Genomic DNA, 25,636 nt, shown 5'->3' on the forward strand with positions numbered 1-25,636 from the left:
ACTCACAGAAGTATGAGTACCAGTCCTCTTGTGGGGTTGGGGGGGGGGGGGTGCCTTCTCCAGAAAAAGTAGCACTGAACTCTGTTACTCGAGAAGAGGTAGAGGCTGTAAAATGGATTCTCCGCCAAAAGTACAAAATGAGCAAAAATGTCGTTCAATTCGAAGCATTAAAAAAGACAATTACATACTCAATGTTTGTCCCATCTATATCTGTGTATAAATGTATCTTTTTTGCACACATTTTTTACATGTATTATCTGCCTCATTTAATTTGTGTGCATGATACACGTCTGTTTATGATTATCTATTTTTTAATCGATTTTTTTAAAGTTTGGTCGTCGAGATGTGGGAGGAAAATGTCATTTTGCCATTTCACTTTATTGAAAGCGCAACTAAAGCGATGTGATGTAAATGCACTTCCTGCGAAACATGATACGAGCATTGATTGACATCTCGATTCGGAGCTTCAAACTGTACTGACAACTTCCTCCACTAGGTGGCAGAGCAGCTGCAGGCTGAGCTGGCAACGCGCAGGCGGCACTCGGGTCCGATTGCTGTCGAGGACATGATCGCCCAATCCCGCGATTGGCACAAAGGGGGATTCTTGGGGGGCGGGGGGGGGGGGTTGTTTCGCCTCGCAGACAAAGCCTCAACGGCCAATGTGGTCGTCTGGAAGCGGAGCTGCGAGACGAGAGGAGCGAGCGACCCACGCTCATGGGAACGCCGGCCGTGGTAACACTTGACATTTTTCCACAATGGAACTCGAAAAAGCCAAAGAAAAACCTGTTAGCCATCAACGATGCCTGCGTCCGCGACGGGCGGGAGCCGCCGAGCACGAGGTCGACTCTGATCGGCTTATTTTGAACACGCAGAAGCGGCCGATGCTGCCAAAGGCCCCACCCGGCGACGAGCACAGGTTGGAACCGGCCCAAAGTCAAATTTGCCCTTTCCTTCCCATTTGTTCAGGTGTCGCTTTTTAAAAGGACAAGGAGCGGCCGCGCACATCGGGGCCCGGCCGCCCTGACGGGTCAAACGTGTAAGCTTTGCGAATTGACCCCAAAAATGACCTTTTGGGCTCCAATTTAGCATCGATTCCAAAATGTTCGAATCATTTCAATTGAAAATAGTTTGCATTTCATATGAATAAAAACGATTCCCTGTGGTATTTATGATCCCGTTTTGGAAAAAAAATCAAGTTTTCTTTTGCTGATCTTCCTCAAGTGTTTAAAAATCATCTGATCACCTTGATTAGGAATCAAAGCATTTTGTGTTTGAATGCATGAAGCAATTCCAAGGAATCGCACATTATTTTGAAATGCTCAAATGGAACTATTTGGATTTTTATTGATTTTTTTCTGCTCTTCCGCTTTGACAACTTTGGAAAAAGAAATTGCTTTTGCAAGTGAGCGCATTTCTGGAGGTCTCCAATTATGCAGTCAACTACCTCACCGCAGCATGATGAGGTCGTCTCGGCGCGAGTCGAGGAAGCGTGAGCCGCTTATCGCCTTGAAATCCTTCGAGTCCAGTTCTTCCATTTGTTGACCAAGAACACGGCGCGCTGCGTGGACTTTGATTGATCTTTATTGTTACATGATGACATTTTGCGCAAAATGACGCTCATGTCAGTGACGCAGAAAGCGGAAACCAAAATACTGCACTGCATACATACGGTATGTACAAAGATGATGTGCTTTCCAAAGTATACTTTGATAAATACATGTGGTCTTTCTTTAGAAATTGATACAAAGGGTCGGGAGGTTGGAGATCAGCACTATTTACACCGGGGCCCAATAACAGACAAGTGGGGGAAAAAAAGAGACATTTGGAGGCCGATTTACATTTAAAAGGAAAAGAGGGTGACCTCGTTTGTATCCTTGCGGAACACCAAACGCACGGTGTGAGGCACCAGCCGGTTACATCCATATGAGCGAGTGGGGGGGGGGAAGCTAAGGCCCAGAGTGTCCACTTGGGTTCTATTAAGGCAGTGAAGAGTCACCAATGCTAGCCCGCAAGTTGCTAATGCTAGCCTCAGAGTCGCTAGCCTTGGAGTTTGGGAGTCGGTAACAATAGCCTGGGAGCGGACCAAAAGTACCCGTTGAGTCGGATGAGCGAAAACTAGCCTCCGATGCGCTAACGTCAGCCTCCGAGAGGCTAATCGAAGGCGCCCCTGCGCGTGGGGCTCGGCGACATCTTGCGGCCCAGCCGAGGGGTTCCCTGCAAAGGACAAAAGACGGACGGCCAAAGTGTGAGACAACGGCAAATCGTTTCCAACGGCGTTCCGAGAAGACGCGGCGCGTACGGGCGACTGCGCTTTGGAGAAGTTGACGTGCGCGTAAAGCAGGACGGCGATGTCCTTGTGGCCGGCTTCCAGAGCGATGGACAGGGCGTTGCTCTCGTCCTAAACAAAATCAAAGGTGACCGTTGACTCCGAGCGCATTTTGCGACCGGACCGACGTTTCGGCTTTTGGGGCGGCGCGGCGACTCACGCCGTCGCTGAGCGTGGCGTCGGCGCCGGGCTGGGCCAGCAGGAGCTTGACGATGTCGGCGTGTCCGTGCTCGCTGGCGCACATGAGCGCCGTGGAGCCCTCGTCGTCCTGCACGTTGACGTCGGCGCCGTTGGCCAGCAGCGCTCGCGCCATGTCCATGCGGCCGTGGCTCACCGCCAGCATCAGGCCCGTCTGGCCCGCCTGAGGGGCAGAGTGGCCTTTTCACACAAGCGCAGAAGCGAGCGCCGGTGCGTTTTTCGTCGGAGCTTTCGGGGCTGGTGTCGGCAGATTGGCCCCGGCCGCACCGACCTGACTCGCGCGTGCGTTGACGTCGCCCTTGCCAAAGAGCTCCTCCACGACGCGCATGTCCGCGGGCGTCTCCACGGCGGCCAGCGCCGCCAGCATGATGGGCGTGTAGCCCGCCTTGTTCTGCCGGTTGACGTCGCACACGTCTGCGACCGCACACAAGAGCGGCTTTTGAGAACGAAGGTCAAGAAAGGAGCGCCGTGTGGCCGGTGAACGTGATGTCATAGTCGTGTGTCGGATGTGTGCCTTTAAGGGGCGCGGCCTAGCGACTAAAATCAAGAGCGGGAGCCGCAATGGCGAGCGTTCTCATTTGTCCGTTTGTTCTATTCTACAGACGGCCCAAAGTGGATCGCTGCCGTGGAGGACTTTTACCTCTCCGCTCAATGTTTTTTTGATTTTATAATTGATGATACGCATTTCAACTATTTTTTGTTTTGTTTTCCACTCAAGGCAAAGCTTTTCGTCGCAAGCACGCGCGCGGCCGCCGCGCGGCAACTCACCGGCGCCCAGAAGCTTCTCGACGACGGGGAAGTTGGAGTGCGACACGCTGTAGTGCAGCGCCGTGTTGCCGTTGCCGTCGGCCATGTTGACCACGTGGCGCAGCACGTTTGGGGAGACGGCCCCGAACGCCGCCAGGTAGTCCGCCACGACCGACGCCGACGCCGCCTTCTGGCTGGAGGCGCGGAACCACTCGTGCTGCACCGCGTTGATGCTCGCCCTCTGCGGGAGAAACAAACAAAAGAAGGAAGACTCGCGCGGGAGCCTCCGTCGGCCGCCGCCGTCGGCCGGCGCTCGCGGACGTGTCCCGTTTTCTCTCCATTGGACACGCGTTCAAACAAGTGGCCGCAAACGTCAAAGGCCGTCCGGCGCCGCCGCAGCTCGGCCGCAGTGGAGCAGAGGAAGGCAAATGCAAAGTCTCACCAGGTCTTTAGCGCTCACGTCGTCGGGCTTGCCGAGGTGAACTTTCAGGACGTCGCACGCCGCCAACAACTTCTCGCTGAGCTCGTACCTTAATGCGCCCACACACACACACACACAAAAAAAATGACAGCAACGCCTCGGCGCACGAAGCCAATTCGCGGGCGCAGTTGGCGACGGCCTCGCGCCATTTATTGAAAGAGCGTCGGCAACCGCGCCCAGCGGCGCCAATTATTTTGCGGGCCGAAGAACAGCACCGACCCGCCGAGCGAGAATGTTTTGCTCCATTTGCGGGGTCGCGCTTTCGACGCCGCTCTCCCTTTTCACACGTTTCCATTGCGAGTTCGACCCGCACAAAAACTGCCGCGCGTGCGTAACACGTATGGATAGAAAAGGAGCCATCGGCCGACCTTTCTCTGGGCTCCCGCTCTTCGGGACTTCCTTCCGCCGTCCTCTCCGCCGCCTCGTCCCGGCCGCGCTTCTCCTCCGTCTCATTTCCGTCCTCCGATGCGGAGGAGCCGCCTTCGTCCGAGCTGGAGTCGTCGCTGGAAGTCGTCTCGTAGCTGCTCCGCGGGGCACACGGGGGGGTGAGGAAGAAGGCGCTTGGCCGGGAAGCCTCGCCTGACACTGAAAAGCGACGCCACGCACCCGCCGTTGACGCCCACAAACTGCAGGTTCTTCTTGGCGCCGCCGGCGCAGTCGGCCGGCCCGTCTTTTTTCTTCATGATGGACTTGAGCGCGTTGGCGTCGCAAGGCCGACCTGGAATACATTGACTAGGTTGCTCGTGACTTTGTTCTTATTTGGTTACGCGACATTGCCAAAATACGACTGCTCAATCATCGGGAAAAAACGGATTCATTTTTTTACGTGCACAATTCAAGCATGCAAGCAAAAAAGTGTAAAAAAAAAAAAAAAGAGTATGAGCCAAATCATTGTACAGAATTTTTGTGGAAATTCCTGGCTCAAGATGGCATTTCTTTGAGCAAGGTGATTTGTGTTTGTTTTTGTTTTGGTTTATGGCAAGAATTTTACAGACTAAAATATGTTCACCGTTTAGGACATGCTCCAACGTTGTCGTCTTTAAGGATAATGCAGATGTTGTTGTTTTTTAGGACACGCTGTTTATTATTTTAGACCAGCACTTGTTTTTGTGTTACTTGAAAACATTTACGCCACTTTCTTTTGACAATTTAGGACAATTCCTTTTCCAGTTTCAAAAATGTGGATCTGATTTTTTTTTTTTTTTTAAATCTTGACAATCACTTCTCAATTTGGACAATGAGAAAATGTTGGCACTTCCTTTTTTTGAACCGAGAATACTGTCGGTCTCTGATTAAAAGTCTATTGAGGCACTGTTTTTTTAAATTCATGATTATTATTTTAAATGAATGAATGAATGCGAAATGTTTTTGTTCCGTATTTTACGGCCGCGTGGTTTTGCGGCGGCGGCGGACGTCATTTCTTAGCGGAGTCCGCCGAGAGTTGGCGCACAGAAGCCGGCGTCTCCCACCGTGCAGCGCCGTGGACATCTGCAGGTCCATGCGGCTCTTCTGCTCGGCTGCGCTCATCTGCTGCGGCTGCCGATCCCCGATTTGCGTCTCGGGCGCGGCGTCTGAAAGGACAGAAACGCTTTGAAAGAGGACTGCCGCACGTCATTCATCGACGCCGGGGACCACCGCAAATAGCGGCGGCGCGGCGGCGGACGACGAGGGTCGGCGGAGGAGCTCGAGTGCGGAATGCGGCGGGTCCCGCGTGCGAGGGGGCACTCGCGAGTCGGGCTAACGGCGCCGCGACTTTGCATTCCAGAGAGAATGACCCGAGGCGCCGCGGGACCAAGAATGTGAGAGCGGGCTTACGTAACGGCGAGGCGGGCGCGAGGTGTGAGGGGGGGGGGCCCAAAAACAAAGCCAGGGTGGTTGCGATGGCCGCGTCCGGCTGCCTTCCCCAAAAGAAATGAAGCAAAAGCGCAACGGTTGGCCTTCCCGCACCACGACGTGCCTGCCGTCACATCCGCGCTTTCCCGCTCCAGAGAGGGACAAACGAGGGGTTGCGGATATCGCTCAAGAGATGTCGAGGGAGCAGGTGGGAGGAGCAGAAAAAAAAGACCAAAATTCCTTTCTGGCTTCCATTTGCACATTTTGAAAAAAACGGAGCGGTGGCTGTTGTCATGGGCGAAATGTGGAATTTTGGCCATGAGTAAGAATGAGCTTCAATGAACAGTTTCAATTTGGAACGGGATGTAATTGGAGGAAAGCAAAAGAAATGCTTGCTCATTTTGTGGCTTTTTTCAGGGTAACGCCCAACATTTTTCAAAAAACACACCTCAACATGATGAGTAGGTTTTTGGGGCCTGTCCCGGCCGTATTCGGGCAGGAGGCCGGGCTACAGTACCCAAAGAAAAGCCGGAAGGGGGAGCTTTTCCCATGGAAAAAAATGGCTACGGCGCGACGGGGCTCCATTGAAGATGGCGGCGTCAAGTGGCGGCTTTGAGCGCGCGACTTTGCACACGAGCCTACGCGGAGCCGCGACGCGGCACGCGGGCGAAAGCCAATGACCTGAGCGGGCGGCGGCGGCGGCGTCGTCGGCTTGGGCCCCGAGCTCCGGGAGGTCCTCGGCGCCGGCGCTTCTCACGGCCGAGTTGATGGAGGAGAGCGTGCTGACCAGCTGGCTGTTGATGGATCCAAACTGGGAGCGGGGCTGCCCGAAGGCCTCGGCCAGCTCGCCGTAGTTCTCCGCCAGCAGCATCTGTTGCTCCCGCAGCAGCTTCTGCACCCTCTCGATGTAGTGGTCCAGGCCTCGGCCGGCGGCGGCTTCGGGCGGCCGCGAGGGCCCGCACGCCATGTTGCGCGTTTTTAAACCCAGCAGGAAGTTGTCGTGAATGCTGACGGATCCCGCGCCAAAGTCTTGGGTCTTGGCGGCGCGGGACGGGCCGAGGAGCGACTCGGTCCCCACGGCGACCGAGCGTAGCTTCGCCACCGAGACGAGGTCTTTGATCAGCCCCTCCCCGGCGGCGACCGTTCGCGTTTCGGCAGCGGCCGTGTTGGTGAAGGAGTCGCTCAGCGCCGGCGTTTCGGTGTTGGTGGACCTGCTGACCACTCGCGTCTCGGTGTCGGTCTCTCGCGTGGCCGACTCCGGCGCCGCCGCGACGCCGGCGTCGGCTTTGGCCCCCAGCGCCGGCGCGTCGGTTCCTCGGGACGCCGCGGTCCCGAGCGGGCCCGCCCGGACGTCCGCGGAACAGTCGCCGCTGGCGACCGATCGCGTCTCCGCCATCGGTTCGCGGACGGCCGAGCGGTCCAGAGACTCCGCCGTGTTGGTTCCCGCGTCACGGAGCCCGAGCCCCTCCGAACTCCGATCCGGTCCGACGGCGACGCTGGACACGCCGGGGCGACACGACACGCCGACGGACGGGCTCCCGGATTCCGAGAGCAGCCGGTCCCCGACGCCCAGGCTGCGCACCGGGACTTTGGCCTCCACGCAGACGCTGTAGGTGTCGGGCCTGACGGTCAAGCCCTTGTCGGCCTTCTTCTTGTTGGCGCCGGCGGCGGCCTGCAGCTCCAGCTTGAGCTTGGCCATCTCCTCCCGGTGCGCGGCTTCTTTCAGCTGCACCTCCGAGCGGTAGATCTTGTCTTTCAGCGCCTCGATGGTCCGCCGCTGGAGCTCCAGCTCCTCCTCCGCCTCGCCGGACAGGCCCAGCATGGTCTCGGTGACGCCCACCGAAGCGGCGCGGGTTTCCCGGCGCTCGGTGGCCACGGCCGCGTCCCGGCGGCCGCGCTCCGGGGGCGCTTTCCCGGGCCGGATTCGGAGGTCGTTCATGTTTTCGTCGGTAACGACGCCGACGGACTTGCGAAGGGCCCGCTTGCCGATCTGGTTTTCGCAATCGCCGTTGTCCAGGGCGGTCCTCTCCAGAGCTCGGACCTCGGCGGCCAGACGCCGGAAGTCTTCCGGGTGCCGAGCGTCGGGCTCGACGATGCGCAGCGCCGTCTCTTTGGGGACGGGGGCCGGGCTCTCCGTTTGCTCGGCGCTGCCCACGCTGCAGGAGCGCTTGCGGAAAGCGCCCGGACCTTTGGACCGGGCGGCCAACTGTCTCTTCTCCTCCTGAAGAACGGCGATCTTCACCTGCAAGATGGGGATGGTCTTCACCTGCTCCTCCAACTCCTTCAGCCTGCGCAGGGCGACGACCATCTGCTCGCGGATCTGCTGAAGGTGCGTCGGGCTGACGTTGGTCGCCGGCGTGGCCGCGCCGGAGCTCGGGGGGCTGCGGCGGACGGAGCCGCCCGCGGACGGCGGGTAGTAAGGGTTGTACTCTCCGTTGCGGGCCGGACCGTCGAGGGCCAGGGGCGGCGGGGCGCCGGGGGAGATGAGGCCGGCCGGCGCCGAGCCCGAGTATGACGAGAGCGAGCCGATGGAGCCCAGACGGCGGCGGGGCGGCGCCGGCGGCTCCGTCAACGGGCGCTCCTGCTCCAGGCGAAGCCGCGTCTCCATCAGGGTCTTCTCCACGCGGGGGTTGTGGCGCGGCGTCGATCCGGGCGAGGGCGGCGGCTTGGGTTCAGCGACGCCGGCGGAGCACCGCGGGGGTGCGGCTTCGCACGCCGCCCTTTGGAGGGTGACCGTCAGCCGGGCCTTGGGGCCGACCAAGACCGGCGACCGCTTGTCGTCGCTGTTGGAGGACGAGAGCGAGTCGGCGGACGTCCATTCGGCCCCGGCGTCGAGGTGCGGCGCCGCCCCCGCCCCCGCCGCCCTGGCCCCTTTGGGCTTCTTCTGAAGGCTCACTTTCTTGACCGTGTTGCCCCTCTCGATGTCGTCGACATATTTGAGAAAATCCAAGTCCAACTGAAAACCGTAGGGAGTTTCCACGGAGTACGGAGCCACGGGGTCTCGGTCGTTATCGGGGCTCGGACATCTCTGGTCTCGTGCTGTAACAACAGAAAAAGAGAAGGTAAGATAAGAAAACCTTGATTAGTCTCGCAATGGAGAAATTCCCAATTCACAGCAATAAAGTAATGAAAGGAAGAAGTCGAACAACAAAATATAGGAGCTGCTGGAAAGGCAGCCACTCTCGCGACGCCATTTTGAAGTCAAAATAACACAACACATGGGACACAGACAGTCGTGCAATCTAGGGGGGGGGGGGGGGGGGTCATTTGGACTTTGGTAGGAGAGCGCATGTCATGCAGTTTTTCTTTCCCGGGTGTCTTCATGACACTTTTGTGACACGCTTTCATGAGCTACTGTTTATCGAAAGCCCCCTTCGCTGTTGAGTCCAACAAACATTTGTGCCCCCCCCCCTCCCTTCTGTCTCGGTCAGAGGCGCGCAATCAGAAGAGGAACGCGTTTCATTTGATTGCTAGGGAGAGGAAAGAACAATGTGTGGAGTCTCGTCTGACAATTCAGATCATTTGACAACACATGTACATACTGGCCTTACACACACACACACACGTACACTGAGTGAAAGTGAGTGACAAGCACGAGTGCGAGCGCAGATAAGTCAGCCCAAAGCTATGTCAAACACGTGATGGCAAACCGCGGGAGAATATATTTGAGGCAGCATTTCATGCTATTTGGAAACAAGCCTGGCCGGACAAGAGATGCATGCGGCGTCTCATGTTCCACCCAAAACCTGGAAAGAAAATAAATGTGCTCGTCAATCAAACCAACGAGAGCCCAACCAATAATAACGCTTGTTTAAAGAAAACAACAACATTGTAAGACCCCCCCAATGAAAAAAAATATCCCCCCCCCAAAAAAAATGCGAAAGTCAAAGAAGAAAACCCCATCTTCAAATCGACCTATCCGTCCAATATCAGAGCCGCTTATCCTCGCAAAAGGAAAACTAAACCACAAATGCATTTTTCTTATCAGAGCAGCGCAACGCGATGTTTTCCAAAAGGCAAGTCCAACTTGGCTCGCGGTTTATCGGTCAAAGCTCATGTTTGGCCGACGTGACCGGACGGGGTCAGAGAGAGAGAGAGACGGACTTTGACAACATCAAGAAGAAGAAAAGGCGCATTTGCGACAGTGAGGCCGACGTGCTCAGAGTCCCCAAAAGCCCCAACAAAGTCGCAGTCAGCTCAGCCCTTCCCTTCCCGTTTTGCCGTCCGGTTCCGCTCACTCTGGCCGGCTGCTCGAAATGCGGCCGGACGGTAAGCGCAACTTGAGGGAAGGGAAGGAAAGGCGCCGCGCTTTGCCCCGAACGGCGGCGTCCATTTGCAAAAACGCGAGGCGGCATTTCAAGAAAAATACACTTGGGGCTCACTCACCGGACTCGAGTCACTCAGCGGGCGTCTACCTCCGCTTTGGCCTCCGGCAAAGACCGTACAAAGATTACACTGTGCTCCTTCTTACGGAGGGCGGGGGGTTGGGGGGGGGCACCGTTGGTCTAAACTCGGCACTATTGGACGGCCGCCTCCGCCAATGGCGCGAGGCTCTGAGCCGGGCGCTGCCCTCGCCCGGAGAAGAGAGCCGCTATTCAGCCGGGGGGGGGCGCGCCCCCAACTCGCTGGAATAACACTCCCCCCCCCCTTTCCCCAAAGACAAACAAGCAGTCAAGCGGATCTTCGTCCACGACATCAGGTACACTTGAAGACACGAGCTGTCCAAGGGACCAGAACGTGTTCATCGGTGAAAGGGGGGGTTGAAAACAGCCAATATTATTTAGATAGGGAGGGAACGACACACACCAAAATTAGACCCCCAAAAAGTAACAAATAGGGGAAAAGAGGAGTTGAAAACAATTAAAAGAATGCAACATTTGGAAAATGAAAGCAGACATATTTTTTTAAAAATGAAACGATATTAGAAACAGACAAAAGACGAGAAAAAAAATCATTCCTCAATATCATAACAGAAAAAGTCGATGAAAAAATAAAAACATTGCAAAGTGACAGGGAAAAGGGATTCGTCAATACACAAATAGGTGAAAAAAATACCCGACATGATCTGAAGAGTACACAATTATTAATTACCAAAGGGTTCAACTTTTTATGAATTCCAAGATTAAATGTTCAAAAAAAAAATTCAGATAAAATATTCGGTGGAAATAAAGCAATGTTATAAAACAGTACAAAAGGGGAAAAAAATGCCTTACAGCACAAGCCGCCATCCGCAGAAAGCTTGGAAAGCTTCACATTTTCAGGTTGGTTTGGGGTTTTTTTTTCTTCCCTCCACCCTAAAGAGGAAGCCCAGGTTCGAGGTCACGGTCAGTCCTGCGACTCCAGTCCCCCACCTCTACCAAGCCCAGCCTCAAAATGGCTTCCCCAACTCTTCATTCGAGTCACCCACGAGTCCATCAATGAGCGACAACAATGGCCGCAGTGTGTCATTGTTGGAGCGGACGAGCGCCCGAGTCCCGCCGAGACGTCTCGCCGCGACCTCAGCGTCAAGCGCAAAGCTCAACGGCGGTGACGTCGAGCAGCAAACCGCTAAGTTAGTCAATGCTCGACAAATGCGGCCACGCCTCCAAATGCCAACGATCCAACGTACCGTACGTTTCTCCAAGACACGAGGAGCCGCTCGCCCCCAAATTTTTTGGCTTTGACGAGTGAGCGTCGCCTTGCGATATGAGCGCCGTAGAGCGGCAGGAGACTCGGCTCGCTTGATAGCTACGCCGTCATTTGGACGAAAAGGAAAGAAGAAAAAAGAAGCGGCTCGCCGCCGCCGCCGCCTGCCGTCCGGCGAGCAAACCCGAACCCAGCCGGCGTCGCGCGGCGCTCGGCCCTGGCCAATTTCATGCTGCGAGCAACACGTCGGCGTCCGTGGCCGCTCTGAGCAGAGAAGGGCAGAAACTCCCGCGGTGACTCTCCGTCAAACCGGAACGAGCATCGGCCTGGAAAACGCCATGCCAGTGGGTGGAGGGGCACCCTGGACACACGCGCGCGCGCGTGTCGCGTCCACATTTGCTTGGTATTTCCTGGCTGCGCTCCACATTTGATATGCTTCATTCTTCTCCGGGGAAAACGGCGTTTGAACGGCGAGAGATCCGACCCCATAAAAAGGCAGGAAAGCCCGCTTCCCCAAAGCGACGCGCGTCCACGCGTGCCGTACTTTTCTCGAGCGGGCCGGCAACACATTGAGCAAAGCCGAGCAACCGGCGGATTCTCCCCCGGGGCCCCCGGACGGGCGCATCGCCGCCAAATCCAACAACGATGACGACGGCGACACTCTTCTCATAAATGGTCAAGGAAAACAAGTCGAGCGGCCGCTGGGTTACGCCACGGGCAATGTCACAAAGGCAAATCTCAACTCCACTCTATTTCTCGGGCGCTTTAAAACAACCACCGCCGTTTACAAAATGCCGCGCATCTTCCAAAGAACTGGAAACTGTAGCCGGTGAAGGGATGCCAAAGTAGAAGTGATGCGCCCCCTCTTACGAGTAGCGGCCAGGAGGCGAGCGGCGGCATTTTGGACCCACTGGACACGCATCACGGAGGACCGTCTGACTCCAAAGAAAAGCGCCTTCCGGTAACCCAGCCGGGATGCGACAAAGGCATGACCGACGGTTTCCAAGTGACGGCGCGCCCGTTAGCAAAGAGACCTCAATGTCTATTTCGCAATCAACCGCAGTCGTGCTCGGCCCGGACCGGCGGACCATCGCAAAGGCGTCAAGCGTAGTGCTTGATTTGAAATCCTACTTTCAAGTCCAAAGAATGACCGGGAAGATATTTTAAAGGCAAGCCATACACTTTGCCCCCCCCCCCCCCCCAAAAAAAAAAAAAGACTCGAGACAATCTGATTTACGACAGGTAAATCGATGGCGTGCAATACAATGGCGGGCCTCTGAATCCGAATCAAATCCAAAGGAGGCCGCCCACTCTTGGCATTGGTCTCACGTTGCGGCATGGCCGTTTTTTGCCGGGCTTCGATGTTGCCTGCCCAAATTTGAATGTGCGTCCACGGCCTTGGGCACTCGCATCCGTCCATCGTATTGCACTTCTTCACGTTTGATCGAGTCGGCCGGAAACGAGCCCGGCGTCTGAAATCATCCGCCCGAGGCGCTGCGCATTCCTGCGGGGATCGGCCGGACGGATGGCTCTCTCCCCCGTTCGTCCGGCCAGGAACGCGGAGCCGTCTGCAGGTGTCTGAGGCGCTGGCCCTGCCTTTCGCACCAAAGCGTGGAAACCCAACACCGAGGCACACCAAATTCCTGCCGAGATCGCTCAAAGGATTTGGACTTGGACAAGAACGAGCCGCCCGCCCAATAGATCAAATGTTAGCGCTGTTGCACACGTTCCTCCTCCGGGGAACACTACAGCTCTTTCTTTTTGGGACAAAAAAAAAAAACAAACCCAATTCCAATGAACTTGGGATGTTGTGTTCAACATCAATGAAAACAAAGTCGTGATTTTGATGGGGACTCTCGGCGCAATGGTCATTTTGAACGGGGAACACCAATTTGCTGCGCTCCAAATGGACACAACGTGAGGGCCGAGAGACTTTTTCTTCTGTGAAAAATGAGATGGCCCTTGCCTTGCAGCCTGTTGAGCACTTGTAGAATTACAGCAGGACACACACACACACTTGCAAAAGCTGGCGAGGTTGCAGGCACCCGGAGGCCTCGAAAATGGCCACTCAGCCGGTGGAAGCAGAACAACGACCAAGTTGAAGCTTTTGGCGTTGTGACACAACGCGACGGACGCCATGTGGCTTACCTGGACCGTTGCTGTTCACGTGCACCGCGTGAGCCATGGTCGCCGCCCAGCGCACTCAGTCCAGTCCCGCAGCGGCACCATTAAAGGCAGCGGCAGCATCAAGTCCGGAATGCCGCGCGCCCTGGATGGAGACAAAAATATAGAGACACAAACAAAAAATCCAGTTAGTGATGTCGATGACACATGTGAGGAACTTGGTGATGCGATCAACGGCCGATATCAAAGAGCGCGCTGTAATAAAGCGAAGTGGCGCGTGTAAGGCGCCCTGCGGTCCTTCGTGCCGTGAGGAGCATTCTGAGCCGGAGCGGCGCGAGTTCCCCATTTCAAGCAGGTTCACCTCACCCGTCCGTCAGCCTCACGCTCGCGTCCCCGCAAACGGCGGCCGGCCCAAAAGAGCAGCGGGGGGGGGGGGGGGGGGGGTGTTGACGCAGCTAAGTTTAGACAACCATGTCAAATGACAAAGCCAGCAAAGTGCAGACTTAAAGGGGAAACGGGCTCCTCTTTGGGATCCCAAAGTGGGGGGCTCGAGCCGGCCTCGTGCTCAAAGGCCGCCGCGTCGGGTCGGGCTCAACTTCCGGCAGGAGCCGAGCCACCCGTCTTTACCGCAACGCAGTCAAGTTCCTCTCAACGCTTGCCAAATCACAGAGGGGACGTTCGCGCGAGACATCAAAATGTCCTTCGTGGTTATCAAAGCACGCGTGTCAAAGTGACTTCAACGTTTACAAAAACACGAGACTCATCGGAAACTAAACATTTTCAAAAAATGCTGAAGCGACAGGCTACGTTCTCGACTCCAAGGCATCTTTGATGTTTGCGACGAGCCACGTTAGCCGGGATGACCAAGGCGCTCGCCAAAGCCGACGTGAGCTCACAAACCATCGAGCTAGCTTTGTTGGAGGCTAAATCAACTTCTTCATCGCCGCAAATACGGACGGCGCGCTGCCTTGATCGAAGACGTCTTCGATGATCCCGAAAACGCGCACGGTGGCTAGACTGAAGATTCTAAATGGTCTTCAACGTTGACAAAAAGGCGCAGTCACTTCAGCGAAGACTGGCACGATCAATCGTGAGTCGGCTTTGCCGTGGCTTCAGACAAACACAAACTTCACGTTGGCTTTTTTAGACTGGAGCACGATCTGGAATGCTCACCAAAAGCGCACGTCCTCTTCGGTCTAGGTCTTTAGAGCGACGGCACGAGAAGCGCTCGAGCATATCCTGAGCCACAAACCGCAGCGGTCAAACCGAGGGCATCGAAAGTGAGCGAAGGTGCAAAACTCACCCGAATTCACGGAACAAGAAAGCAAACGAGACGGATTTGATGGTCGGCTCCCTCACACGCGCGCCCTCAAACCTGATTGACTCGTTTTGATCTCAGATGTGACGTAAACGAAGCACACGTCTCTCCGAACTTGAGCGGCACCTCGGAAAGGCCTCGCTCAGAAAAGTCTGGCCAAAAGTGACGACTACAAAGAATTGTTACAGAGGACTCGGATAAATGCTAACATGGGTTTAAGCATGACGCGTGAGTCGTGGGGGAAACATTGGTGGGGGTCTTTTAAGTCACAGATTTTAGGGGGTGGGGGTATATGTTCCAAAAAAAATTGATGGTTGAAAACAAAAATATATACGTTTGGTGGAAAAGCACAAGTGGCCACTTCAGTAGGTATGCCGAATCCATCACTGCAAGATATTAATTTGCACGTGATACAACTGTATTCAACTTTTCGGAAATGTAGCCGATTTGTGAAGTCTTGAAACCGAGGCGGCTCGACGTGGGACGGGAGAACCGAACCGGTGGACGCGACCGCTTCTCCTTGACTTTCGATTCTAGTTTGTGACGTCACACGATGACGTCGTCTCCGGACCACTTTCACGTAGAACCGCTTCCAACGTATGGAGGAATAGCCGCGCCCATTGTCTTATCGTCCGCGGTTGATGTTCTCGCGTATTAAATGTCGATTGGAGCCGCAAGGTACCGCGTTGGAACGCTCAGCGTGACCAGGAGGCACCGGTGGGTGGACGCTCTCTTTTTTTTTTTTTTTTTGTAAGACAACACTGACCCCTGGAGGCAGGAGCGCCAACTTGAATTCTCATCGCAACTCGACTGTATTTCTCCAGCACTTGAAAACAACCACCGCTGTTGACAAAATGCTGCACGTGGAGCAAAGATCGTATACGCACAACAATAAGCAACACATTTAGAACAAAGACATGAAACGAAAAGTGCCAACGAGGAGCCTTTAGGAGCAATTTGGCGACATTGGTTCACCGCTCCATTGGCGCGTGCGCACCCGAAGGCGAAGTAGCGAGTTTTATCTTTTCACACGCGAGATCACTCGCAGCTCCCTCGTTGAAATGTGTCCGAGCGAGTTGGAGACTCGTCTTCTTCTCGCCGCCGCGTCTCATCCGCGAGGAGAGCGCGAGCCGGCGAAGGTCACCCGACACGCCGCCGAAGGCCCGAGAGGCGCCGTGCAAATCGAGCGGCAGACTCATTTTCAACGCCGGCCGGCCGCCCGCCCGCCCGCTGCCCCGACGCGGCTAAGAGGGGCTCCGGCGGCACGGAAAACAGAAAGAACGATATTTGCTTCTCGGAATTTTATTCCGGCAAACATCGCAAGGGGGCACGGACACAAACAAAGTTGACAAAATCCATTTTTGAAGCCGAGATGCGAATGTGGCCAATGGGCCCAGCGCTCAATAATGCGCCGGGCTGAATGAGGCGGGCCCCTCCGTTGACGGGGTCGTCGCCGGGTGGCGCGGCAGCGCTTGAATGGCGCAGTGGACTGCGGCGACAGCGTCTGCAAGCGGGCCCCATTAAGTGGCTTCCGCGTCATTAGCCGGCGGGGATATGGAGCCGGCTAATCTGGAAACCCGGCGGCTATATCCGGCTTCCGACGCCACCATCAAGTTTCGGAGCGGGTCCCTCTGGCCTCCATTCATCAGACGCCGAGTGGCATTCGTGTCAAAGAGATTCTTATTCGGCTCTCCAATCCTCATTCATTCGTTTTTCATGGCGATGAAGAGGCATTGGAGTGGCCCCTGAAGAGGGGAAGCGCAGGATGGAAAGAAGGTGGTGGGGGGCAAGGGGGGCGGGGTTAATCCCATTAAAGTGGAAGCCAGATGATTTGTTCCATGATAGGCGGGAGGGAGAGAACGGGGTGGTACTCGGATCTCGGATTTGACAGCCTTGGCCATTCCCAAATGCGAAGGTCTCACACGGGGGGGGGGGGGGGGGGGGTCATGGGCTTTGCGTGTTCGCCGGCGCAATACTGCAGGTCAACTTTTAAACAAGCCACGGCCAGATGGATCGTGAGCAAAGTCTACTTTAGTATTTTGTTTCTCATCTAAAACATTGCTATTTCATTAACCCCCCCCCCCACACAATCTACTTAAATATTAAACTTGTCCTTATTTTCTCCGATTTATTTCTTTTCACCCACCGTTTATTTTTTCCTAATATGTTTGTATTTTTCAGCTTTGTCTCGTATTTTGTCTTTAGTGTCTTGAAAATCATTGTCAAATTTTTTTTGGGGTGGGGTTGCCAGGTTTGGGGGGGGGTATGCCGAGCGATGACATTCCTGTGGAAAGCGCAACATTATGGAGGAAGCAACCCTCCCCGTCCCTACGGCCCAATTTCCTGCCTGGCAAAAAAAAAAAAAAAAACGATTGGCACTCAGGGCTCTTGCGGGAAATTTGGGATGACCTCTTTTCCAGGACAGTACCAACAAGTTCCAGTTGACTTTTCCTATTTACCGTATTTTCACGACTATAAGGCGCCATTAAAAGTCTTCAATTTTCTCCAAAATGGACAGGACGCCTTATGATGCAGAGCGTCTTGTGTATGCGCCGAGTTCCAAAACCTGACTGACAGCCGACACGCTGTTTATATAGAGAAAAGGCGGAAGTGACTGTGGACGGGCATGCGGCAAAGAAGTCGGCCAATCAGTGAAGGGTGGGCGTGTATATATACATATATGGAGAGAGAGAGAGAAAAGGCAGACGTGAGTGACAGGCATGCGCGGAAGAAGTCGGCCAATGAGTGAAGGGTGGGCGTGTAAGTGGACGCTAAAGGGACGCCCCAAGCAGGTACCAACACCTGTATAGAGTGTGGCTATGTGCATTGTTGCAAAACAACTTCGGTTTTGGTTTCCAAGAACCCCCGAAAATAAATTCTACAAAGAGACACGCCTACGAAGCTCGGTTCAAACTTCAAGCCGTCGGTTATGCTTTTGGCATGCGTGCCCATCTCACGGCGGCGGTGAAAAACCGAGTCAAGCAAATGAACTCTGAGCTTGCCGTTATTCCCGGAGGCTTGACTGAAGAACTCCAACCGCCGGACACCGGCATCAACCGGGCGTTCAAAGTAAAGTTGCGAACGGCATGGGAACAATGAATGATCGATGGCAAACACGACTTTACAAAGAGTGAGAGGCAGCGCCGGGCGAGTTACGCCACAATTTGCGAATGGATTGCGGCCGCTCGGACGAACGCGTCCGCTCGCACCGCTGTTGGAGTTTTTGGCAAAGCCGGCATCATTTCTGCGGAGCCACATGGCGATGAGAGTGACTGACAACGAGAGGGAACGCGGCGTTTTTGATGGATTACCGGTACTTGCGCAATTGTTCAATTCTGATACAGAGGATGAGGACTTTGATGGATTTCTGGGTGACGATTGATCGAAAAACGCGAGTACATTGTACGATGGCTAAATAAAATACAACGGAACTCCGTTTTGCTTCCGTTGCCTTTTTAAAAACGTGTATCTGTATGTCTTGGCATGCTACCGTATGCTTCAAGCTAACGTGTTTTTAGCGTGCGCGCATGCATGCCGTATGTTTTACCACTTTCAATTTGCGCCCAATAATACAGTGCGTTTTGTCTATGTGTAAAATACAGAAATAGCACCCATTAATGAGACTGCGCCCAACCGTACGGTGCGCCGAACGGTCGTGAAAATACGGTACATGGGGCTATTGAAACTGACCCTACAAAAAAAAAAAAAATGGGAATGGTTTAAAACCACGGCCTTTGTTGTTCTCAACCGTGATGACGAGCATGTTATTTTGACTTTTTGTGCTAAGTAAGCAGATGGCGCTGTAAATCCTGCCGGTATGGTGCGCCTTAAAATAAAAAGATCCAGTCTCATCTGGCCTTGTTCTTTTTAAGACTCTTACAAATCCACGGTTTCGCAGATACTCACTCCGTATGGGAAGGGGCTGTATTCCTGACGGATGCGATTCCACCTGCGGCGTTCCACGCGAGACTGAGCAAAGAGAGGCGGCAGCTGCCGCCCCGTCCCAAAACAAACATGGAGCGGCCGCTGCGCCGATGACGCGGAGCGAGCGGCGACGCAAAGCGCCTCTGACGACGGTGGCCCGGGCTCAAGTCGCTTCGCCGAGCGCACGCTCATATTCTCTTGTCACCTGCGCCGAAAGACAGAAGGGCTCGGGCGTCGCCTTGGCGACCGGACCTTCCTCTCGCTCGGCGGAACCTGAAACCCGAGAAGGCGCGCGCGTGCCCGCCGTGCGCCGGCTTCATCAGCGGCCCGCAGACGAGAAACTAAAGTCCGGTGACAAGGCAGAATGAGACCTTTTGTGGGGACCATAGCACACACCTAAATGTGGGTGTGTGTGTGTGGGGGGGGGGGGGGGTCCCCCCTGCTGTTTTCAATTGCAAAGCAACGTTCTGAGAATATGCGGTACTCTACCGTTTTGAGTTGCACTTGATGGAACATGGACGACATCTCCTCAGGACGTTGGCCAAAACGGCCCGGCATCCTTCGGTCAATCCCACGGCTGAAATGAAACGACTTCCATGCGGATGCTATCATCGCTCATTTTTGGAGTGCTCCGATCTGATCCGGCCCGCCGCACCATTTCACGTGGCCCGCGAAAGCAGATCACGGGTGGCAACTTCCATCATCCTTTCGAAAATCTGTCGCGTGTGAGGTAAAGATCAGCATCAATCATTTTGTTCCTCCGTTTCGACTCGCAACAAGTCAACAACCAAATAGTTGAGGAACGGCCCTCTGAGGGAAGACGTCAGTTCCACGGCGGCCCGCGGCAAAAAAGGACTTTGACAGCTCCGCTCTTGCTTTTTGGCTCGGTGCGGCTGCTCCGTGACGGGTCGAAATTTAGAGCGCGGGTCACCGAGCGTATGCGCCCTGCCTCGGACAGGTCAGACCGACACATTTCACGCCACGTGTCCACCGTGTACCGGACCATAGTTGACCCGGTCGTGGCACATTTCAACGCAGACTTCAAGGAGAGTACCATTTCTCTGCGTTGTCCTTTTAACGTCACGTGCGGCGGTATTTCCGCCGCCTCATGGAAAATGGGGGGGGAAGCATCATATTGAAAGTTGCTAGCGACGAGATCAGATCAACGCCGTCGCTGGGGGGGAGCTCACCCGCACGGGCAACAAAGTGCTGGCGACCGCCAGAGGAAACGATTGAGCGGCCAAAGGCCCCGCCCCCGGGGGGCAAACTTTTTCGGGAAGAAACGCAAACGGCCGAGGCCGACGAGACTTCCGACGCGAGGAGACGGAAAACCGCCTCTCTTTTTGGACACGCTCATTAGCGAGAAACCACCGACGGCGCGTGGGCGAGCCCCCGTGGCAGCTGCAAACGGTTTCGGAGGGCCACCTCGGTGGTCTTCTCCGACATTCCAAGCGATGACAAACTTTTTGCTTCTCCCCATCTGGTCCCCGACAGCAACCGAAGGGAAAGACGGCCCAAAAGACAGCAGCCCTGATGAAAAGATTTGCGGACAGGGAATTTGTTGTGATTTCTGCCCACCCGAATCCCAGCCCGAGCGGGGCGGAGCCAGCCCGGCGACGCAACTTACTGCCACCTACGGGCCCGGAGGCAAGACGGGCCCGCGCCGGCGGACGTCTTTGCTCGACTTACGGTGGGAAACAAGATGGCCGAGCGTTGCTAGCGTTTGCCAAATGAATAACACGGTTGCCGCGGCTAAATGCAGGAAGACGGCGCTTTTGAGGAATGCCTCCGCTTGCCGGGCAATGTCTGCGCACGCCCGCATAGCTGAGGGCTTGATCAAAATCTCAACGGAAGCCTCTGCCTGCCTTGAAGAAAAAAAAAGCTAAATAAACAAATCAGGAGGGGGCAGCTCCTCCTCCGGCCGGCGCGCAAGTGGACAACTTTGAGCATCGGGGTCGCCGCAAGAAAAAAAAAAAACAGATGTGCCGCGACGCTCATCAATCATCCCTGACGAAGCACATGACGACGGAGTGAAAAGAAAGCCATGAACGTTCCAGGAAACAAGGCGTCCTCGGGAAACACACTTTTGGGCTTTCCCAGAGTGTTAGTCCAACCGCAAGGGGAAGAAAATGCGGAGTTTGCCCCCCCCCCCTCGTGTCATTTGAACAGATCTTGAATGTCCACGGATGATGGATTCATTTTAGCGGCTACCGCTCAAAATATTGAACACATTGAACTTGGGATGGCCGCCGTTCATGTGGGACCCGAAGATTGTTTGTCGCGTTGTCGACCGTCCCACCCAAAGCATTTCACTTTTCGGCACCGTTCGGAGGACCGGCTCCACTCTTGTGGAGCGCGTGTACCGGGAACGGCGCTTACTGCTAAAAAGACGAAAGCGGTCGAACTGCACTTTGCGGGACGGACGGCGTCGCATTGAAAGCAAAACGACTTTTCACACTGCACTTTCTCCCGACAAGAAAAGGACTCCAGCTGCGACGACGACTGCGACGGTGACCTCAAAACCAAGGTCGGGACCCAAGGATGCTTTTTTGGAGCACACTGCAGCCGTTCCAAGCGGTATTGTGTCGAGCTCCACGTCTTTGGCTAATTACAGGCCAGTCGCGGAGCTGCGCGCGCCCCACCGCAGAAACCGGCGAGAATGTTGGAGGAGGAGCCGCCCCCCCCCCCCGAAAAAAAGAAACATTCCTGCGCCGAAAACACGTACAAATTTGTCACTTGGAGTCGGCGTTGGTTTATTTTGAGCGTCCAAAGTATGCGCGGAGGTGCGGCCAAGAGTAAAATTACAAGTGAGCGGCACCGCCAAATAAACACGGCTGCGGCCGGGGAGGAAAGATTTGGACTCGCAAGTCCTTTTCCCAGAGCAAAGACCCGAATGGCACCGAAAACCCCGAGGTCAGCTTTCATCCTGCGGACGGAGGGGCCGTGTCACCACGGTGAGAATTGAGGGACCTTTGCCACGAGTACACGGAGGCCGAGGACGCGTCCGGCAGCCCCCGCTCGTGCCGCGTCCGCACAGCTTTAGCGCCGAGCTCGCGTCGAGACCCGACCGGCCCGCCAAGTCGACGGAAGCGCGACAGCGTCGCTTCCTAAAAGCTTCCGACGCCACCGGCGGGAAAAACAAGCTCGCCGATCGGCACCTCCTCATCCGCGATTTCATCCGACGCGGCTTCCCCGACGGCCGCCGAGATATTTTCAAGCGCCGAGTGGCAAATTGAAGGACATTTGAGGACTTTGAGGGAACGCAGCTCAAAGGCCCAACGGGAGGAGTCCGATCATCGCCTTCCTTGCGCTTCGGCACGACGGTCTTCTCGGTAAATTGCGCGCGTTCTCCGTCGAGGATAATGAGGAAAGCGTCGCTCAGCGGCCGCCAAAGCGCCGCTCGGCGTGAAGTGACCGGACTTCGCGGCCCACTTTTTGCGTCCGCTAGTTGGAGCAAAAATTCTCACCCAAAAGTTGACAAAGTGCGCTACTTGGCCTCTGGCCAACCGGTCCCGTGTTTTTGTAGCGCCCTAACATCGGGACCGGGGCAAAGTGCCGCTGGTGTCCGCTTTGTTCGGTGACTGGCGACGGATGGAAAATGCCGAGCTTGCACGAAGCGTGACCTAAAAAGCAAGGCGCATGACAAATCGCGAGTTGGTTGAAGGGAGCCAAAGCGGAATGGCCCGCCCGTCCACTTTGGGGTGGAAGGAGAAACACCGGCGGGCAAAGAATCTCATTAAACTACCATCACAAGGCGCCCCTTGACAGTTGAATTGGGGGCCTTCTCGGCCTTGGGGTCTGCTCTTTAAGAGCGGGGGGGCAGGGGGTTGAGGGAGGCTTGGAGCTCTTGTCGGACACAACAGGGAGCACCGGTGCCTGAACTTAAGGAGCCGAAGGAAAAGGTGGAGCGGCGTTTCCGAGCAACGGCAGGAGGCCCGAATGAAGCACCAGCATCCGCTTCCTCCCCAATTCGGAGACGCGCTTAAAAGGGTTTGAAATGGGGTTTTCGTCCCCATTTCAAACACTTCTCAGCTCTTTTCGTATCTTGGCTTTTTCTAGAAATCTCGAAAGACAGAAAAGGAGCCCCGGTTGGAGGCCAAAAGCCATTTCTTGCCTTTGCCGTGCCCCCCCCCCCACCGCGTGCGTGGATGCGGGCGAGGGAAAACATCAAGCACGAATAGAGACATCTTTTAACCCCCCCTCGGGGGTCGTCGTCGCACACGTGTGGCATACAAGGAGGGGGAAACGTTTTCCCGACGAGTGACACAGACAGTTGACACCGCTGCCGATCGCTATTCTATGAGCTGCAGGTGGATATTAAAGTGAGGAGTGCAAGATCCAAAATGCACCAAGCGAAGAACGGCGCGCTTCACTTGGGTCGTGGCACTCATCAAAGTGCAGCCAAGTGCAGCGCCTCGCGTTGACCCTTCGCGGCTATCTCGGCCGCTGCAAGGTTCCGCGTCCGCGGCCCACGTCGGAGGACCGCGAAAGGGCATTGGATGGAAGTGCGTTTGATTTTAGTGGCCGCTTGCGAAGGGTCCCTTTCCCCGCGGGGCTCGAAGGCCAAGCTGGCGACGCCGAGCGCGTCAACGCAGCAGTCAAACTTTCGACGTCATCCCGGTTAAGCGGCGGCGCTTCATTGGATTGTCCCGTCCGACCGATTCGCGGCTCGCCGCTAAAAGGCACCCGTCCCGCGGCACGCTAACGGTTCGAATGGACGACCCGAACAGAGGCTTACCCGATGCAAGGTGTCCTCGCTCAAGAAGCCTGACCGGAACGTGAACGCAACACCGGCGGTGGCCCGCTCGGTCTCGTCTGGCTCGAAGAAAGGCTCCGCCGGTCCAGTAAAACTTTCAAACTCCACAACGTCCACTTGTAAAACTCCGCAGAAGCGCGGGCAGGTCCCGCGTGCGACGTTCGGGCTTCTCTTTGTACTGGTCCGCTTGGCAGGCTTGCTGGCTCGCTCGCGTGTGTGTGAGCAGCAACTTGTGGAAAGGCTACGCGCATGCGCACCGCGGGTCCAAACTTTATGCTAGCACGAAGGTCAAATAGGTGCACTGTCATAGCTTACCTGTGTCTCAACTCGCCTGTTTTACACTTCGTAATTCATTTTTCAAACATTAAACTACAACAAAGAAAACGACGCCATTAAAAGCGACCGCCAATTAAACCGCAGAAGAAGAGAATGATCTTAACCAACCTTTTTTTCTGATATTTCTCGTATTAAAATGGAACGCAATTTTTAAGACCAAATACTGAGTGTTCGATTGCACTTTGTTACTTCTGCCCAACCACACAGTTCACGAGTGGAAATCGATTCTCCTCCGCCAAATAACCTAGTTCGCTCCCTGGCTTGAGAAGGACAGACAGCCAGGCGCATTGATATATCTAAACAACTGTACCGGTTGGTCTTTTTGACAAGTTTTTTCCCGTATGCCCTCGATGAAGATGACGATCACAACTCAGATAACTCGAGACAAGGTACTTTGGGGGAGGGGGGGGGGGGTGTAAATGTACAAATATTCGACGTTGTCAGTAATGTACCATGCACGTCGTTGCCATATAGGACAGAACGATCAGAGGTTGCCATCTTGTGGCGATAGCACATATAACAACCGAGGTTTGGTAGTACTTTGAAGTTTTTAAAACGATCCTTAAGTCTTAAAAACGCAATTTTTACACGGACCTTTTCTGATCATCACAGTATTCACTCAAATAGAACATTGTGAAGTATCACATGGCATTTTCATCCTAAGTGAGTATTTTTGTTTTTATTTTACTGCTATTTATTCAAGTTTCAATGTACAGTACAACTATTTTGCACATCAGCAGATGTTTAAACCCCAATATTACACCAATATTGCACGTTTCGGGATTTTCAAAAGATGAATACATATCAATGTCGGCGGCAGTCGATATTTCACAGATTGGCGAACATTTTACCGTTGTCTAATTCTACGATATTTTAAGGCAAGATACGATGAGAAAACCTTTATTTTTCTCACAATGGAGAAATTCCTAATTTACAGCAGCAAAATTATGAAAGGCAGAAGGAGAAGAACAAGAAGTACTGTATATAGATGATCAAATGGGTGAGTCCAGGTTTTCAGGTCTGCCTATTCAATAACCTGACCAGCAGTCGGCAGGAACGAGCGGCGGTCTCTCTCTCTCTCCGACTGAAGGGAGCTGCCGGGTGCTGCCAGGGTGGGCCCGGACGGGGCGGGAGGGTCTGTCCATCATAGCTTTTAGCTTGGCGAGCATCCTCCTCCAGAGTGTCCGGGACAGAGCCGCCCCTCCGGCCGAGGCCACCGCAGAGTCATAGAAGGTCTTCAGGAGTGACCTCTCGCTCTCTACATCGACAGTTACATTTGTGGTCAAATTGTCAACGCCGCCCCCGGTCGCATCGTGTGATTGCCATTCAAGTGTGATGGCATCACGGTGGACACGAATACACTTGAAAACACACGCCAAGCGTTCAATTCATTTGCCGGTTACTAGCAGCGACCAAAAGACAGATCGGATCTGAAAACCAAGTAAAAAAAAAACAACGAATTGAAGCCTGAAATCAAGTGTAGTTGCAAAAGAGGAATGGGTTTTGCATCACACTTGAGCCAAAGGTTGAAGTGAGGTCAGCGTGCGAGTCGGCCACTGAGCCGTCTTGCTCCGCAAACACAAACAACAATGGCGTGTTTGACATGTGGAAACTGTTGAGCCGGGAACACAATGTTGTCACGATATATGAAGGTGAATAAAAAAAACTGTATTTAACGAAACCGCATTCCTATGACTTCCGAAAGCAAAACGCTTTCGATAGGATCTTGAAACTGGCAGTGATGTTGCGCTGCTCCCAAGAATAAGAGCCCCTCAACAACTTGCACCTGGCTCAGCGGCCGGCGGGATCCTCATCGGTCCAATATGAACGATTTTCTGGAAAGCTCCTGAACGCCACGTTTGTTCAATCGTTCACATCTCATCTGGAAGAAAAGCCATTTTCAATCCTTTCCTTCTAAGTTGTAAAATAACACCCACGCGTACAAACTGACCGCTGATCTAGGTGTGT

At 54.6% G+C, this 25,636-nt stretch overlaps 1 protein-coding gene across 5 annotated transcripts; it reads right to left on the reverse strand.

The window, feature by feature from the left end:
* Positions 1-1,563: 1,563 nt before the first annotated feature.
* On the reverse strand, positions 1,564-23,759 carry kank1a (KN motif and ankyrin repeat domains 1a). 5 transcript variants are annotated; one of them, XM_086110531.1, is made up of 12 exons: positions 23,315-23,759; positions 19,066-19,292; positions 13,359-13,479; positions 6,267-8,624; positions 5,222-5,323; positions 4,359-4,470; positions 4,121-4,273; positions 3,714-3,801; positions 3,293-3,512; positions 2,487-2,687; positions 2,300-2,398; positions 1,564-2,214 (listed from the first exon to the last, which is right to left on the reverse strand). In XM_086110531.1, the coding sequence occupies exons 3-12, from the start codon at positions 13,393-13,395 to the stop codon at positions 1,841-1,843; spliced, it is 3,744 nt and encodes a 1,247-aa protein (XP_085966657.1). In that variant the 5' UTR covers positions 13,396-13,479; positions 19,066-19,292; positions 23,315-23,759; the 3' UTR covers positions 1,564-1,840. The 5 variants fall into 5 exon arrangements, with proteins under 5 accessions (XP_085966657.1, XP_085966655.1, XP_085966658.1 ...); XM_086110533.1 differs by lacking the exon at positions 19,066-19,292 and adding an exon at positions 2,796-2,938 and having other exon boundaries at positions 2,000-2,214; positions 23,315-23,756; XM_086110529.1 differs by lacking the exon at positions 19,066-19,292.
* Between the last annotated feature and the right edge of the window lie 1,877 nt (positions 23,760-25,636).

The sequence above is a fragment of the Hippocampus guttulatus genome, chromosome 5 (assembly GCF_054856545.1).
Source record: "Hippocampus guttulatus isolate MCC_2025c chromosome 5, RoL_Hgut_1.0, whole genome shotgun sequence".
NCBI lineage: Eukaryota > Metazoa > Chordata > Actinopteri > Syngnathiformes > Syngnathidae > Hippocampus > Hippocampus guttulatus.

Coding starts and splice junctions, on each gene's coding strand:
- kank1a (XM_086110529.1), bottom strand. CDS start 13,395: ATGGCTCACGCGGTGCACGTGAACAGCAACGGTCCAG. Junction 2,688..3,292: donor CGAGAAGCTTCTGGGCGCCG/GTGAGTTGCCGC, acceptor TCTGCCCCTCAG/GCGGGCCAGACGGGCCTGAT. Junction 2,215..2,299: donor TCTCCAAAGCGCAGTCGCCC/GTACGCGCCGCG, acceptor TGTCCTTTGCAG/GGAACCCCTCGGCTGGGCCG.